Source organism: Limanda limanda, chromosome 17, assembly GCF_963576545.1.
Source record: "Limanda limanda chromosome 17, fLimLim1.1, whole genome shotgun sequence".
In the NCBI taxonomy this organism is placed as follows: domain Eukaryota; kingdom Metazoa; phylum Chordata; class Actinopteri; order Pleuronectiformes; family Pleuronectidae; genus Limanda; species Limanda limanda.
Genome location: NC_083652.1, coordinates 3,922,657 through 3,940,602, shown reverse-complemented (window position 1 = coordinate 3,940,602; position 17,946 = coordinate 3,922,657). Strand labels below are relative to the sequence as shown.

The following is a 17,946-nucleotide window of genomic DNA, read 5'->3' as shown; positions in this document are numbered from 1 at the left end:
AGATCCAAATAAGAATCTGGGTCTAATGATTTGAATGTGGTTTAATAAGTTGACTGTTAGGCTTTGGTGAAGGTACATGCTCCCGGTCATTCTAGAAAAGAACTGTGATCAACAACATGGTCTGAAGTCAGCAGTCCCTTATTTTATGGGAACATTATCAAGATAGTCACATGCACATATATAAGGAAATACACACCACACTGCCACTTTATCTTCTTGTGCACAAAAGGAACTATATCCTCTGCAGTGAATTGTTCTTTTACTACCTGGCAAGTCCATCATTATTATAGCATTCTGCTTAAGTGCTAGCGCGCTTGAAGGGACAGCAGTCAGATTGATTCAAACAAATGTGATCGAATCTGGTTCCCAGGCCATTTCTGTGCCTGGGATTTCACTGGTTTTAGTTTTCTTAGCAGCAGTGGATGGGTAGCACTTTCCAGTGACAAAGCCCTGCAGTGTTTGCCCTTGCCTTGCAGTAAATAAAGTTAGTAGCTAACTGTTCAATAAAGTGAGCTGATTGGTTTCTTAAGGAGTTGGTAGAGAACAAAAAAGAGGTAGAAAAAATGTTTTACATTTTAAATTTGATGACCCTAAATTTTTCACAAAGGCTAGAAACTGACTATTCTGTGTCATGAAATTAACTCTATGGAGGGTGGATTTACTCATGAAAAACATTTAAATTGACAGTTGGTAGACAAAAGGATTGACTTTCATTCAGTATCAGGACTTAACATTTTATTCTGTACTTTTTCAGAATTTCTGTACAATAACCAACACAATCAAGACCTGGAAATGATCACTTTTTTAAGTAATCCAGCTGTTTTGGAGCGACAGAAGAACCCTGCTTCGAGCACAACACAACACAAACAAACAGGAATTGGACTCTTCTCTTCAGAAAGTCTGATGCAATCCACTCTGGCAGTCAGATCATTCTGCTAGGAGCTGCTTCTTATATTATTTTTCTAGAAAACTATAAGAGAAAGAAACCGAAATTCCCTATATTAGTAATCCAATCTTAATGTTCACCAACCTCTGTCAGATGCCCGTGTTTGACAAACGCACTGACAGCAGAGACTGCTTCTCTTCACCAACATGAAGCATGTAGAGCCACACTGGAGGGGCAACGAAATACGAGGAGCTACAACAAGCACAACAGGTGTTCATGCATCTGACCCATATGTCTCACGTTGAAGATCTTCTTTAAAAGAGTTTGAGAAAGGCTGAAGAGGAACGCAGAGTCAGATTAGAGTCTGATAAACAAACGTACCACTGATTAGCAGGATGAAGAGACTCTATTGCTTTTGGGGGACTAGCTTTGGCTCAGCTGGAATGTGGCCGTTAGATTTTCTTCCACCTTTAACAGTCGAGTTAAAAAAAAGAGAGATCTGTTTATAACCAGAATAAATTGGAATGATTACGTACAAATGGACCGGTGAGTACTCAATTACGATAGACTGTAAAAAATTAGCATCACCGGAGGCCATACAAACTCTGCCAGATCTGATTCTCACTGTTTTACGAGAGGACACCTCTCCACTGTGATAAGACTGCAAGCTATGCTGCCTGTCAGCAACATTTAATTTCCTGTAGTGTTGTTGCATGGACCAAATAATAAGTCAGCTGTAAAAAGTGGATAATCAAAGGCTGACAGCATTATTTCCCCTTTATACCAGATTCTGTAACACTAGACCTGATCGGAGTCGACTTTGACATCTAATGGTGAAAAGGATGCTTCTGAAATCGCTGTTGTTTGTTGGGAGTTAATCTTCAAAAAAAAAAAAAACATTTGCGTAATAACCCTTTGTGCCTTTGCACAGATGCAACAAGGTCTTATTCAGACAGAGCAGAGCAACTTGAGTTACCCGCTGTGTAAAAAACAACAGAAAGGTCCCCTCGTCTCGCCTTCATTAGATTCAATATACCTGCTGAAGAACAGCGTGGTTTGTTTTTTATCTCACAAGCAGCAGCTATGGATACAGATAAACTGACACATAGAAAGTTATCATAACAGCAAACAGACTATGAAGATGTATTTCAATGAAAAAAGACATTTCTTTAACAGCTTCTTTTTCTGCTAAACAGAGTCCTTAACTGAAAGCTAAGCAGAAGTGCATAATATACAGGAATCACTGTTATGAAGAGTCCAGAGCTACTGATTCAATGCGCTGATGCCGTGACGGCAGCTGAAGTCCAGTCTGAAGAGGTGAGGTGTGGTTTCACCCTGGCCAGAGGAGACAAGGCACATGGCTCACAAAGCATCAGCTAGTCTGAGAATTCCCAGATGAAAGTGCCGCTAGGTTTTGGAGGGTGGGTAGACCATGAGGATTCAAATTGGCTGATGCATTTTGTCGTACAAAAAATTACATGAAAGGAAGTATTGAAATCATCATCTATAATGCTGATTCTTTGAGGTCCGCATGGGGAGCTGGAGCCGATCCTAGCTGACATTGGGCGAGAGGCGGGATACACCCTGAACAGGTCGCAGGCGTATTACAGACCCAAAACAAACAACCATTCACAATATCACCTATGGTCAATTAAGAGTCTCTAATTAATCTAAGCTCAATCTGCATGTCTTCGGACTGTCGGAGGAAGATGGAGTATCAAAGAAAACCAATGCAGACACCTCACCACCCAAGTAATTCGATCATTGAATGAAATGTCTTTCAAAGACTGCTAATTTTTTCTCTTCTGAAATCAATTCAGGCAGGGGGAGCGAATGATTTTAGATGGCAGTGTGGAATAGAGAGCTATGAATTACCTCAGCAGGTACGTGTGCTGGTTTTCTCAAACAGTCATGCACATTGAGAGGACTGGACTGCATGCTGAATATTGGCCGACGCCGGTCAGCTACCCTGCCTGTTGGGATGAATCCCATCTCTTTTGAAGAGAAAAGCTTGATCACACAGCAACAGTCTATAACATCCATGTGGAGTGGAAGCAGGTTTGCACTCCTTGACCAAGGGTAGGAATGGGGCTAGAGACATGAAAACTAATTTTCCACAATCGTTTAACACCTTAACGATTCATTTAGTGTTTGATGGGCTCAGACTCCTGACGAGATACGTGGTTCAGCCCAACATGCAGCGCTATTCTTGGATGGAGGTCAGAGGTACGTTTGTCCAGGGGACGTGTATGATTGTGTTAGGGCAGGGAGGAGATGCGTGCAAGCTGCCTGGACTGAGTAACAGGCACTCTGTCTATGATGAGAACGGCGGTTGAGGTTGGAGGGTCGGTGGAACTGCGGAAATGGGTGGTTGAAACGCAGAGGTGAAATGAAGAGCTATAGCTTGAGTGGAGTCTGCTCAATAAAGTGGAAGTGGGATAGCAGTGGCATCACCCGGATGGACCAGAGCCTTGTTTGTGACATGAAGCGGTGAGAGAGAACTAAAGGTGGAGGGGAGGAAATGGAGGGAAGCTCTCCCCCCAACAAGATGCCTCTTTCAGACAAAATGTAGGACCTCTGACCATAATTCGTGGAAAGCTAGTTCAGTGGCGGTGTGCATCGAGGCTGGCCACTGGAGGGCGGGCGCAGAGGCAAAGACCAGCGGTGACACCAGGGTGGAGGGCGAGAGGCCCACCGCGGCAGCAAGGCTGGAGAATTGCATATAAGAAGAATGCTTTTGTCTGGGCTGCCTTAAACATAGGTGTTGCAATCTCTTCCGTGATTTTGTTCCTCGAATGTAAATTGAAAAAAAAAAGGTCCCTTTGTCTTTAGTTATCGGCCTGGCATTGAGTCCAGAACCGTCCTGAGAGTCAGGGCAGGGTGCTGCCCTGGCTGTCAGGGTCTGTCCCTGAGGAGCTGGTGTCTGAGTCCGAGTCATCATGGTTGGGGTCGCCCTCTGCCAGGTTTTTCTCCCGTATTTGCCTGTGGGTGGTGCTGAGGCGAGCAAGCAGGCCCTGGTAGTTGAAACGACCACGCTTCTCACCAAATGGGTCCTGGGTAGAGGAGACAGAGAAGTAAGCCAACAGAGAGAGGCGGAACAAACAAAAACACCAGGTGCAGATGTTGAACCACAGCTGCTTACATCTGGCCACAGGTATAATCAAACATGCTACCGTTACATAATTTGAAACACAAATTGTGTGCTATCTATTGCAGGACTTGATGTACAGTTAGTAGCAGTCTGTGTAAATGAGCAGGAGCTGAAGTCATCTACTGATGATACAATATCCTAGCATTGGCACACACCACCAAATAATGTTTCCTGATTTGATGCCAAAATGCCCAATTAGGGCCTCAAATCTGCAGCATCATAACATTAGCAGTTCATGTAAAGTAACACTTTACGCATCAGTGGAGATATTTTAGAATTTGTTTACAGAGATTAAACACAAGAATTTCACTTGTAAAGACCACTTGCTGTAATTGTTGATCAATCATTAGAGTTAGTTTTTCAAAATTTACTATCATCTGTTGAAATATACAGGTCTTTAGTAATAAGGAAAAACATCTCAATATTTAATGTGCCGGAATCTTTTAAGAAAGAATATTTCAAAATAAAAGGAAATGACCTTCTATTCAACTTTTGTGTCTTTCTGCATTTTCATTCTTAAAACTAACCGGCCTGTGAGGACAAAACTGAGGTAAATACCAAACTCTACTGACTCAGAATGGTTAAACACAGTAAAAGTAGTGATATACATCCATCCAACATTTCTGCTTGGATTGAATGGCTGATAGCATCAAATAAATTCCCACACTATTTGTATTTTTGAGATAAAAGTTGTCATTGATTTAAAAAGTGTAAAATGAGCAAAGGCAGATAAGAAGAAAGCGGATAAGAAACAAATGTAGTCACCTGCATGTTCTGTCCCTGTAGATGCAGTCTCTCTTTGCAGACTCCCTCATAGAATTCATAGTATTCAAGGAAGGACTTCTCCATCACACTCCTAAAAACACACACGCATGCACCATTTCAGTTTTTTCCCAGGCATGAACTCTAGAAAATGTGTTTAAAATAAAAATACAAGAGCTTCTCCGGTCAGACTGGCTCATAACAACAGGAAAATGTCTGGAGCATGTGGCGTCTGGGTAGAGCATTCAGAGGGCAGGACATGACTGTAAATTCCACGGTTGAACTCATGTTTTTTATTTTCGGCACTTTGAAACCAAGGTTAGCCCTTATCAGCAAAAGCTCTCGAATCTCAGGGTTTTGCAAGCTGAAATCTTCATGAACTGCATACTGTATATGGTACCTCTTTTTCATCCTGAGATAGAAGTAATCTTTCTGGGTTTTTTTAAGTTTTGGGCCATCGCAAGTCAACACACCAGTTCACTCACCGAAAATTCTACAGACATAATCCTTCTATATGTTTACAAGGGCTCATATGGACATTATCAAGAGTTATTATCCGAAGGCTCAAAGGAGAAACTCCCAATATTGTCCAAAGCAACTAACTTGGACATTTTTGCGTTGTCACATACAGCCCCTCCAGATAATTTCAAGGGAATATCTGAAGTTCAGTGAATGTCTAAAATCAGCTTTAGTTAATAAGTACAAAGAAGAGAGGAGTGACGATGAAATATAGTTAAAAATATAGAAGAAATAAAACCATTACACAAATAAAAACATATTACAGGCAGAAGGAAAAAAGGACGCATCGGACATTTATGTTAGGTCTTGTTCAGACATGGTATTAACATCATATCTTGAGTGATCCGATCACAAATCGAATTTCGTTTGTTCACACTTTGCATTCGAATGTTTCTAAACGAGTCTCCAGTGAGCACTTGCTCTTTTTAGCCAGTTTGAAAGTAGGCATCTGTGTGTCGTGGTAGGAGGGAGAGAGAGGAGCCAGGATGTCAAAGGTGATAATGTGTCAGTGGCCAAAAAAAAAAAATGTATTTAGGTGGTCCATCAGTGTGGCCCAGGACACATGGGTGCATTCTAGAGCTGCTCACTTAGGATCGGATCACTCAGGATGGATATTTATATGAAGTCTGTTCGGGGGTGTAAGTCTCACCACAGAGCTTTTGGACAGGAGACTTTGCCTTCCAGCATGTCACAAACTGCCACCCTCATGGTTTCATGGCGGATACACTCGTTGTAGTTCTTACTGTCTCCTGGGTGATGCTCCTGAGACACACACACACACACAAACACATATATATATCAATAACAAATAAACAAAAAAAAGAAAGAAATATATAAGGCATTAAACCCTCCCCTGTTTTAAAACAATGTGCATCAACTCCATCTTAGGTCACACAAACACACTACCTGTTCAAAGCCAGGTTCGTTGTGATAGGGGTTCTCTGTCATCAGAGACTGGATAGAGATAAGGACAGATGAGATGCTCTGAGCTGGACTCCATGCTGGGCCAGTCCATGTCCTACACACAAACACAAACACACACCTTACAGCACTATGTAAAAGGTTACTGCGAAGTAACTTATTTCTCATCATGATGGACCATCCTTGATGGATCCTGGTGAGAAAAAAGAATCCAGACTTTGAAAGGAATGACCACGACTTACCCCAAGATGCTGAGGCAAACCTTGCCATTGCGGTAGAAGTTGGGGTTGAAGCGGACTGTGTTGTGTCCCGTGGTGATTAGCTTGACCCGGGGTGGGTGGATGGGGTAGTCAGGTGGGCAGCGGAACAGGAAGAGAAAGAAGCCGCCCTCATATGGAGTGTCAAATGGCCCTGTGATAAGTGCGTGGATCTGTAGGGAATAAAAGAAAATGTAAAGGTTAGTTAGGTCGAGAAGTTGGTTTAATGGACAGAAGATAGGAAGAATGTTAGGAGAAGAGATTGGTGGGTTGAATATAGATGAGAAATGTACATAGACAGAGAGGGATGCTGGGGACAAAGAGACCATGGAGCAGAATATTTGACCTAGAAAAACACTGACAATATCCACATCTTACAACTCTGAGAGAAACAAGGGAAAAAATAAGGACATTGACAAGAGTCAGTGATCTCCAGACCGAAAAATGTCACTCCTACCACATTATTTAATGAGGATTTCTGGTCTGGTTTCAACACAAGTTGAACTGGAAAAGCCGATTGTGCCAGTAAAGGTGTGACACATGCTGGAAAGCACCCTTTCACTGCTCAACAAACAAACATAAAGCAATCTATGAGGAACTCAAAGTAGATGAAATACAGGCCTCAAGTAACTGGACACCTGAAACTTGGATGTGATTTCATTGTCAAATCAACGGTTCACTTCACTTACAACCTTTTTCATGGAGCTTTCAAATGCCATTCTTGGTCTTTGTTGGCACAAGGATGGAGTTTGTTCTATTGTCATGGAAAATGCTTGGTTATGTGCCAGGCAGTATGCCAGCTGACCTGTCTCCATGACAATAGGGCAAACTCCGTCTGGAAACAAACACAGATAGATGTAGTAATTCTGTGAAATCCATCTTTGTATTTTTTTTTTTACAGAAGAAAAGGTTATTATTGCTGCATGACTATGTTGCTTCATATTTAACGTGCTCTTTTCATAACGGAGTTACAGATACCACTCAGGGTTAAGGGGTTACTAAATGTAATAATCCATACAATACTCAAGAACTAAGATGATCAATAGCTGCAGCCCTTAATTAAGTTTATTAGTATTATTATTATTATTATTATTATTAGTAGTAGTAGTAGTACATACAATTTTTGTTTTGTTTGGATCAGTTATTTCAAATGTAGGTCATGGTAGTGTAGGTTGCTGATGTTCGACCAGAGTGACACTGCTACACCAAACTCAGATAAACGCTGATCAGTTGTGATCATATATCTGAGAACGGATGTTAACACCAGGTCTGAACCGGGCCATAGTGTGAATGCTCTCTCAGACAGGACATGTTACCTTGGTCATGTCTTGAGGATCAGGGACGACAAACATCCCTGGGGGAGGTTCCTTGTAGATTGACATGATATCCCTGCAGATACAAAGAGAGAATGCGAGGGAGACAGATGAAGTTCCCACTATGGCAGGGTGATCAGAGGTGTCTATTGATATGTACATCACTAAAGCTTTTGGCAATAACAAATACTTTTCCACAAACAACTTGCTGTCAACGTTTTTCATAGGTACTAGTTCTTTAGTCGAAGAAGTCGAACGTAGTTCAAACTTTCCACCCGATTCTCCTGATTAACTTCCACACAACTTGTGATAGATACCTGAGTAGATACTACAAAGAGGAAGTGAAACATGTCTCTTTGCAATTTGGGGGAACTGACCCTTTAATAAGTTTGTAGTCTTGTTCAATTAAGATCTGATATAACACAATTTGGATGTAAGTGTAGATCAAAGCATAGTTAAGCAGCAGGTTCTCCTGATATGATGCTAATGTGGCATGTGTATTACTGTACTAGGATAATTGATTCAAGTAAGTGATCGCAGAAACTTTATAGAACGCTTTCACTTTCGCTTTTACTGGCATCGTTGAGTTGTTTGAGTCTATACGCACCTGGAAATTGCTACATATTTGTTTTCGAAACCATTGCACCTGTGGTTATTACCTCTTTATCCTAAGGATGCACTGCTGGGAAGCCTTCTCGTTGTCCCAGTCCGTACTGAGGGTCGGGTCCCAGGGCGTGGTGTGGATTTGGGATAGGAGGCCCGCTCCTGCCACCCCGCCGACACCCAGCGCGATCCCGGGGAGAGGCGAGACGGTGTGTAGGGATGGCGTCACGGCCACGACCGGGGGCAGGGTACCGGAGCTGAATGTGGTCCCGAACCCGGCAGCGGTAGCAGTGACAGCGGACATTGGTGCCATTACAGTGGTTAGGCCACTGTGGGCGACCGCAACGGGAGGGGGGAAGGCCGAGCTGGAGCTCGTGTGAGCACCGGTGGCTGTTGGGGCTCCCCCGGGGAGAGAGTTGGCCAGAGTCGGCAGCAGCGTGGTTCCGCTGCCATGTCCGGTGACGCCTGAGCCAAGGGCACCGCCACTGGACTTCTCTCCGAAGCTGTCCGCCATAGCTCTGAAGCTAGCAGGCTAAAGCACAACCTACGTGGTGAGAGCCAGACAGTGCTAATGGTTAGCTAACGTTAGCTTTAATGACAGCTGAGTGACGTCTGCTAGTTTTCAGGGCCGATGGGATCAGAGAGACGTCTGGCGGGGCAGGGGGGAGGCCACAAAACACTGCATTTATTCCCACGACATGGTGGCTACTTGTGGTTAGCTGAACTGCACTTGTCCCCAGGCCTCCAAAAAGTAAGAGGTGGTCAGAGAAATGACTCAGTCTACCTCGCTCCGCCTCGTCAGCCACTCCAGGGCTCGGGTGTTGTCGCGTTACCGGGATGTGGTGTCAGAATAAAGGGTTTAAAACCGACCGCATCCTCCGAAGTCCGTAAACACAACGTAACTTCAGGATCCGATTCTCACCAAGCTACTCTCAATGATAATACACACGATATCCGGTGTGAACTTTCAAGATAAAGGTTCCCTTTGGCTGTGTCGACTGTTGAAAGTGCTATCAAAGTAAAATATGAAGTGATTAAATTTAATTATTAGTGACAAATTGTTGTATAGATCGACTGAAATCCTTTCATGAGCCCCTGCATGTTGTCCAGCTCGGCAGTATTTCTATTACTTGTATTTGAAATACGTATTTCAATTACTTTGAATATTTTGTATGTGATAGGGCCGATAAAAAAATCTAACGTAATTTGTAACTAAATACTTTGGAGTGGAGTAATTCTGTATTTAAAATACTCAAAATACTTACTCCACGAATCAAAAAACAGTTCACGAGTTCAGTCTTCAGATCTTCAAGTTCAACGGATTGTCCTTCAGGGTAAATATTTTATCTGAGTGTGACAGATGTCAACTAGCTTGATGTATAATTATATGTCTGGGTCTGGCTACATATTGAATATACATGTGGGACTGTGATGTGTTTTGGTGATGTGTAGCTGTTTTGACTGATATTTGGTTGACATGCCGGTTCGCGAGGCTTTGAACGTCGCAACCTACGTCATCAACACAGGCCTCCATACGCACTTCACAAAACTCTTCCTGTATTAAACGACACACGCTTGGATGAAAGTTCTCTGTGCAAGCCCAGCATGAGCTCAGCAATTTTGTGAAGTCAATTGCACACCTGCAGATGAGACAATATTGTGGGTGACAGCTATGCCCTACAGTGGTGAATCTGATATTTAGGAAAAGCTCATGAGGAAAGTCAAAATAATATTGAACAAATCAAGAAATAATACTGAGGGGTAAATGATAAAACAAGTTCAGGATTCGAACCAGTAACCTTTTTACTGTGAAAAAACGATGCCCGATGACCATTATCTAACAAAAAACATTTATTGCAATTCAATTTTTTACTCGTCTTAAGTCAAAACCAGGGCTCCATTTAGACCACTTTGTCAGTCATGTTTAATAGTCATAACTTAGGAAACTCAATAATGCTGATGTTGCTTTCATTTATCACTGAATATGACAATCATACATCCATAGTATGAACGAAAAAAGTAATGTTTTGCTTTATCAACTCTTACCATTGACATACCACATAAGACTTTTCAAGAGTCACATACATAGTCATTTGCTTCCTGTAGTATTTTAATTTTATTTTTGAATTTTCCATTAGTTTCACATTATGCCAATATGTCATCTTTGATAAGTGATTAATTCTTCAACTGAAGGGATACCATTAGCCAACAGGGAAACACATATTTGATCAACTGAAAGGGAGGTTTGCCACCCTCCATTTAATGAGACTGTAAAATATTTTTTTCTAATTTAGACATTTTGGAATTGGGAGAAAAAACAAACCGTCCGAACCAAAACAATCTTAACAAAATGCCAATCAAGTTTACAATCTCTACAAGTTTTAGTTTTTTTTCCCAGCACACTCAGGAACGTAACCACCTGTCACAGGAAGATTCCCCCCCCCCCCCTCACATGTAACTTGTAATAAAGAGGCTTAAATTTGCAGTGTAGGATTTAGTGACATCTAGTGGTGAAGTTGCATGTTGCAGCTGAATACCCCTCACTCACCTTCCAAACATGAAAGAGTTGTCATAAAAACCTCAAAGGGTGTTTAATTTGTCCAGTTTGGCCTACTGTAAAAAACATTGCTGCGTTCGCAGAGAGGACCCACTCCAAATGAGAATATAAAGTATGTAAATATAAAAGGGCCCATTCTAGGGTCAAGAAAACTATTTGTATAATTTAGATGAAACACTCGTGAAAACTAGGATTATGTTATATTAAATTTCTGTCAATAGATGGCCCAAATCTTACACACTGGACCTTCAAATTATAGACAGACATTACATGGTAAATGACCAAATGAAAGAGACCAAGGGCTATAGATGAATTTCAAGTATTCTTTGTTAAAAAAAAAGAGAAAGAACACGACAGATATCAGTTATCCCAACCATTTATTCTGGACAGATTTTTTCAACCGAAGTGAGGTCTTACATACAACTTCAGAAAAAACAAAAATAAGTGTAGGAACATATAAATGTAGGATTGGAGGTTTGTTAACCTCAGATCTTTAATATTGTTTTTCCCCCTGTTGATTGGAATGGCCCATCAGCTCGTTCGGAGTTCCCGTTCTGGAAACCCTCCGTCCCACCTCTTCAGATGGAAGTAAAGGAGGGAGGGAGCAGGGAGGGGAAAGGAGACAGAAGGAGGACAAGGAGGTATCGGTGAAGGGAAGAGAGGTGTGGGTGTGCTTCCACATTTACATGGCGAACAGGATGAGGAACGCCACCATCAGACAGAAGAGACCCATAGCCTCAGACAGAGCAAAGCCCAGGATGGCATAGGAGAAGAGCTGCTGCTTCAGGGAGGGGTTCCTGCGGAGGAAAGCACAGAGGAGTCAAACATACAGTCAGGCTATCAGGAACAAAGAGCCACAACTAATGCAGTGTAAATGCAGTGAGAAGATTCAGTTTCTGTTGAAACTCATCTGTACTACTATATAGCCTTCACTGATTTGGCAGGCTCCCATCGCATGACCCTTTGCAACCAGTATAGAACACAACATGGATTATCAATTACAGATGTTACTGACCCGAATGTCTTTGCCAACAGCAGTTGTGTAGTAAAGTTCCTCATTTTACAATCGGTAACATGTGTATGAGATGAGCCGTTGTACGTTTGTAGCCTAGCTCTCTGTGCATCTAACACTAAAATGCTTCCTGTTGAGCGAGTGTTAGTCAGACACGTTAGTATGGAAAGGGGAAAACTGATAGGAACCAAAATGTTCATGTGGATTAAGCCTTGGAGGAGTTGATTCATTTAGGAAGCTGCAGTTGGTTTTGCAGAGTGTCTGCTGTTTGGCCTTTCATTCATTTTAACAGATTAGACAGAACACCTGTCAACATGATGCAGTGTAGTTCAACAGTACTGCAGCTTTCAACAAGACCAGTTGAGAAATTAATTGCGTTAAATCCAACACGAAACTCAGCCGATAAGGGGCTCGTTTGTCATGCATGTAGTGTGCTCAAATGTTTATCATAAGGCCTCACTTGCCTCGCTGCGTTTACAGGCACCGGCCGGACTGTTTAATAGTGGTGACATATATAAAAATAGTTTTGATAAACAGACCCATTGACAAATGTATGCGTTTTAAGAAAGATAAAAAACAGTAACACCTATCAAAGCGTCCCCACCCTTTAAGCCTAACAATCCATAACTCAGGGGCCATTCTATTGAGCTCTTACGTTGGCATCATGTTACAGACAACTCAAGTTTAGGTAACAGTTTGTTGTGGCCATTCCTTTCACAGATATTGATACATTGTCAGCTACAAAAAGGTAATTGCGTTCTTTCTTTACCTTGTTGCAGCTGTACTGTCGGCAAATGCTGCCATCAGGAAAGTTTTGATATGACAGTAGCATCCAGCAGTGCTGAAAGTCAACGCTTTCAGGCAATGTAGTTCAAATGTAAAGTTTGGATTTAATGTAGTTTGTTTTGGACAAATACTGATTAAACTTCAGTCTGCATGTTTAATACCACTGTAAGTGTTTATATGATTATATTCACTAATTATTAATCTGAGAGAATTATCCAAACTAGTTTGAACAAGAGTTTCAAAAGCAAAAGAAACACCTCAGTGCTGTGGATCAAATCATCCAAATGGCTGATGTGTGAAAATGTTACCTGGCATAGCCAATGATGAGGCTGCCGAACACGGTTCCGATTCCAGCTCCTGAGCCGGCCACACCCACTGTGGCAGCACCAGCACCGATGAACTTGGCGGCGGTGTCGATGTCTCGGGAGACAGCGCTGGTCTGGAAGGAGCGAGTTGCGACTACAGATTGACTGAGTGGCAACAAGGCCTGGGAGAGGAGAGGAGAAAGTAGTTATTAATTGCCTCTGCTACACATCAGCAAAGAGCCAATAAGTCAGACTGATTATTCAGACGGATGTTGAGAAACAGAAAACAGTGCAAAAATAAAGAGTTATGCCTTTGATTTACTCAGATTTTTTCAAAACCAAAGATACAAGTTGTTGATGTGGAGGATGTGAAAAAAAACACCAACCTGCTGCTCTACTGAGGCTTCAGGTCTGTTGAAGAGGGAGACTGAGACTGGCCGGGCGAGGATTTTGGACCCTCCACGCAGCTACAGACAACACAGAAGAAGAAGACCTCATTAAAACTCAACACACAATGATAAATTGTGCATCGTCCAATTGATTTTCTACAGCAAAGATCAAGATAGAAGTGGCCTTAGCAACTAATCTAAGAAAAAATTTAAGCCTCTACAGGCGCTTTAAAGTCTTCGTTTTCAAACATGACCTGCGGGTAAAATCCTGAGAATTGGCTCGAGTGTGCCCGCAGTCTGCCTTTCACACAGCGGGAGGCTCTCTACACCAACACGGTCACAACAGGTGGAGCAGCCAGAGGCAGGAAGCGATGTATTAACTACTTAACACACAGACGACCGTGTCGGCTCTTATCACCACAATCTCTCCTGACACATTTGTCTGCGTCTTCTCCATGTATGACACCACTTTTTCAACGTGAGATTGTGCGACTTTAAACTAAGAGGCCAGGCGGAGAAAGTTCGCAGAGACTGCAGGGCGTCGCACTCTGACATTTACACATGGACCTCCTTCAGAGAAAATATGGAGGAACTGTGTAGTTATATGCATGTCTACAGCAGTTATACAGAGTCTAATGAGTGCAAGAAGCTCTCGAATCTGGCGGTAAACATTGTTATGACTACTGCAGGACAGCAAAATTATTAGCCACACTAGTAGTGCAATCCTCAAAGATTAAAATAAGTAAAAATAGTGATACAGAGAATTAATTGGCTAATGCATGTGTGTAAATGTCATGTAAATAGATTTACAATAATCAAGTAAACTGCAAATCCCTTAGTTTTGAGAAGCTGAAATTAACCAAACAGAATTTAAATTAATAATGATTAACAATACAATTACATTAGCTTTTTGTTTATTGATTGAAAAGCTTATTGTCTCAGCTCTATTACCTTGTCTGTTAAATCCATGTTGATAAATTGCATTTGATAAATCAAAATTAGCAAGATAAAAAAAGTATTTCTACAATCCGTGTATCCATTCAACCCAACCCTGGTGCTACATTATGGCAAATATGTACTGTGGTGTTCAGCAAGTCAGATTTAAATTTGGAACTGTGTCCTCCACAGCTTGTCCCTGACTGAGATGGCCATCTTGCTGCAGTGTCAGCTGACATGGAAATGCCACAGCCTATGCAACAGTGTCCAAGCATCAACCCAGTGTGGCCACCCCCCACTGCCAACCTGCTCAAGTTAGTGTGTCCTTGAATTCAATGATGGCAAAAAGATGATGACTTCCCAAGCATCTACGTGTCATCCTTTGGAGTCATGACACTGACATTCTAAGATTCTTGTTTCAATGGGTTGTTTTTTAACATGCTTGTTTAGTGCTTACTCTTGGTCAAAGGAATATAACAACCAAGTTTCAAAGCTACGATCTTCAACATTTCCTCAGCTGTACATGTCATTAGATGTTCAAAGTAAGACAGCTTACGTACCACAGCAGGTGAGGTGACAAACTTGGCGCAGGCGTACATGGCTGGAACCTGGGGAGAGAAGAAACACAACGTTAGTGTCTTCATATACAGCGGATAAAGCAGTTGATTTAGTGACCTGATTAACGTCAGTCATGTTCACATTAAGTTTACCTGGAACTTTTTAAAAGTTAAAAGGAAATAGACTAAAGAAAAGAAAGATGTACATCTTGTTGTCATACAGACTTGCTTGTATAACATACACTTACACAAAAGTTTACCAATCTTCATAAAAGACTAATATTAACAGAATGTGTACAATACATCAATCCATGTCCAAGGTTGTGACTTCAGATTCTTTTCAAATCCGTGTGCAGCCTTGAAGTCTGAACAGATGATTTAAAGAGTGAGAGCTGCAGCTTCAGTACAAGGCTGCAAGGTTAACTTGTATTCAGCTCAGGGTCAAAGTGACAGACTTGCTCGTGGAAATAGGTTTCAGGTGTATTAAGTCATGCTTCTAAAAACTTGAATTATATAACACCCTGGTGACAGTAATCTTAAGTATGCACATGTCTAGCAACAAGTTCACCAAGGAGAAGTGCATCTCTGGTCAATGGCTCCTGACCAGTTCAGCCAGGAAGCTAATCCAATTTCACCGACTACTGCGAGGATCAGCTCCAGTCTAAACCGCTAAACGTCCACACATGCTGCAGAATGAATGGCTTCAACACTCCCAGACGCCATTAGCTGCGACCTGGAAGACATGTCCGTTTGCAACGTTCACCTGTTCCAAGATTTGCAGTTTGACCATTAACATCATGTAGAGGAAGGACAGACACGGTTCTAACTATATCAAAAACAGAAAGGAGAGTAGCTCGCGTTGATCTGTCACCTGTTTGGCAGACTGTCAGCGTAGAGGAGAGCTAAGTGGCTAAGCTAACCAGCTAGCAGCGGTGAAGGTCAAAAAAAGAGCCGCAGACGGTCAAACGGGGCCTAGAAAGCAGGGTCAGTGCACCCCCTGCTAGAATGACCCCTCGCCGGGTGGGAGTGCAATGACAAAGGCGTGAGACGCCCCCGCGTGTGTCCGACAGGAGTGTCCTTGCAGCGGGAGACTCCCACGGAGCACGGTAGGCCCGTCGTGTCAGACATTTTACGCTCCGCCGCCTGTCAGCGGAGCCTGGCCGCGCTGAACCCGGTGCGACCCCGCTGCTCGCACACGATCCACCCCGGGCTGTCCCGGTGCTCACCCCCCGTGTTGGCGGTGCTCCCCTCGCTGCCTCGATGATACACCGAGGACACACGCACTGCTCAGATCAATAAGTCATTCCCAAGAACCCAAGTCATTGAATGGCCGACCTAGCTTACTAGCTACCGTTAGCAAAGGCAGCGAGCTTCCCAACATGTACTGACACTTCACACGCAGCCGGTTAACCGTCACACACACACATGCACTAATGAGGCGGTCCACGGAGGTTCCAGAGAGGAGCAGCCGCTGAGGGACGCAGACATTACCGGTTAGTTCGGGCTTTCGGAGGGTCCGGGATAATCTGCTCTCGCACGGCGGCAGTCAATGAATGTAGGCTGAGACAAACTGTCACCTTGTACTTTATAAGCTCAGCCCCTGCGTCCTAAACGTCCATTGGTCCGAGAGAACCCTCCTTTGATCCTAATTGGCACATCGCCACGTCACATGCGTCCTTCCAGCCTATAGAATGGAGCTTTACTCAGGCACAAGGCTTTTGACTGGCCGAAAGGTCTGTGAAGGCGGGACCAATGGAACTTTCATTAATTTGATTGGACAGTATTGCCGCGAAGGACGAGTTTACTAGAGGCGACCTTTCAAAGCACATCCAGTGTCCTATGCAGGTATTGGTTGGTCTAAGGGAAGTCCCGCCTACACAAGAATATACCGATAAATGTCAGTATTCCTTATGCAAATTATATATCTATATATTGTATAATAAACGAATCATCTTTTTTGAAAATTGTTGATTCAATTGTATATTTTACAGATTTTCTTTTTTAGGATATAGGACTAAATGGTGAATACCCCGTGAACGTTTCAAGGTCTTCTGCACAATTTAAGTTGCCAGCTGCCAGTACATGTTAGCAGGTGTTAGCGGCCAGCAGCGCATGTTATAGGAACATAACTTCAGTTGTGCACCTTAGTGTTTTGGCCTTGTAATCTATGATAAAGGACCGAACTTGATGGTACACTGAGGCTAAAGGTAAAGCTGACTGGCTACTTGCTTGTATGGCATTACTATGAAAACCATATGGTCCGCTCAGTAGATCAGACATCATTACCTCTACGCCTTTTTAAACTAAACAATGAATATCCCTTGTATTTTCTACAGCACTAATTAATGCCTACCCCCAGTTAATATTATCTGATGTAAGTGACCACCAGCGTATGTTAGGGACATTTCTTCAGTTGTGTATCTTAGTGTCATCAGATATTTCGGCCTTTTAATCACAAGACTACAGAGGCAGGCCCACCACAGGTTGATCACACTTGGGTGCCTGTCCCTGGCATCTTGGGGCCCAGTTAGGATCATTGTTCATCGGTTCAGAGCCATTAGCTGCAGTGTTCTGCAGTGTGAGATGTTTATTTTACGTTCTGGAGCTGGACCTGCCTGTGGATCCCCAGAACTTTGAGCAACCTGATTGATTGCAATAACACCCCTGCAGCCATTCTGCACAGGGCAAACTATTGCTTTCCTTCCAAGTTGCTCTGCCATGTATGCATACTGCAGTTTTGTCATCTTATTCGCTTCATCAACAGCATCCTCCCGGTGTTCTGTCAATTCTAGAAGGTTTGCAAGGTGTTGGACCAGAGTCAGTTCTGGTCTTAAGGTGGTAGTGACAATATTTGATGGGACTGTAAGCTGCTGGCCGATGTCCAACAACAGCTCCCAGTCTCAGGCTTTCTCCATCTGAACACTCCTGGTCAGTGGATGAGGCCCTCTCTGCCCCTGTTCCCCTTTTTGGACAAATGTTGTCCTTTGAACTG

The 17,946-nt window shown here is 42.8% G+C and overlaps 2 protein-coding genes across 2 annotated transcripts; both read right to left on the bottom strand.

Moving 5' to 3' along the window:
• Nucleotides 1–720: 720 nt before the first annotated feature.
• ube2z (ubiquitin-conjugating enzyme E2Z) lies at nt 721–9,334 on the bottom strand. Its single transcript, XM_061090155.1, has 8 exons — nt 9,197–9,334; nt 8,469–8,956; nt 7,813–7,885; nt 6,482–6,669; nt 6,225–6,336; nt 5,968–6,080; nt 4,803–4,893; nt 721–3,939 (listed from the first exon to the last, which is right to left on the bottom strand). Exons 2-8 carry the CDS (start codon nt 8,924–8,926, stop codon nt 3,757–3,759), a joined length of 1,218 nt encoding a protein of 405 aa, XP_060946138.1. The 5' UTR covers nt 8,927–8,956; nt 9,197–9,334; the 3' UTR covers nt 721–3,756.
• Nucleotides 9,335–11,329: 1,995 nt separating this feature from the next.
• Nucleotides 11,330–16,533, bottom strand: atp5mc1 (ATP synthase membrane subunit c locus 1). The gene is made up of 5 exons (XM_061090329.1): nt 16,446–16,533; nt 14,958–15,005; nt 13,459–13,539; nt 13,076–13,254; nt 11,330–11,766 (listed from the first exon to the last, which is right to left on the bottom strand). Exons 2-5 carry the CDS (start codon nt 14,994–14,996, stop codon nt 11,652–11,654), a joined length of 414 nt encoding a protein of 137 aa, XP_060946312.1. The 5' UTR covers nt 14,997–15,005; nt 16,446–16,533; the 3' UTR covers nt 11,330–11,651.
• Nucleotides 16,534–17,946: the final 1,413 nt, after the last annotated feature.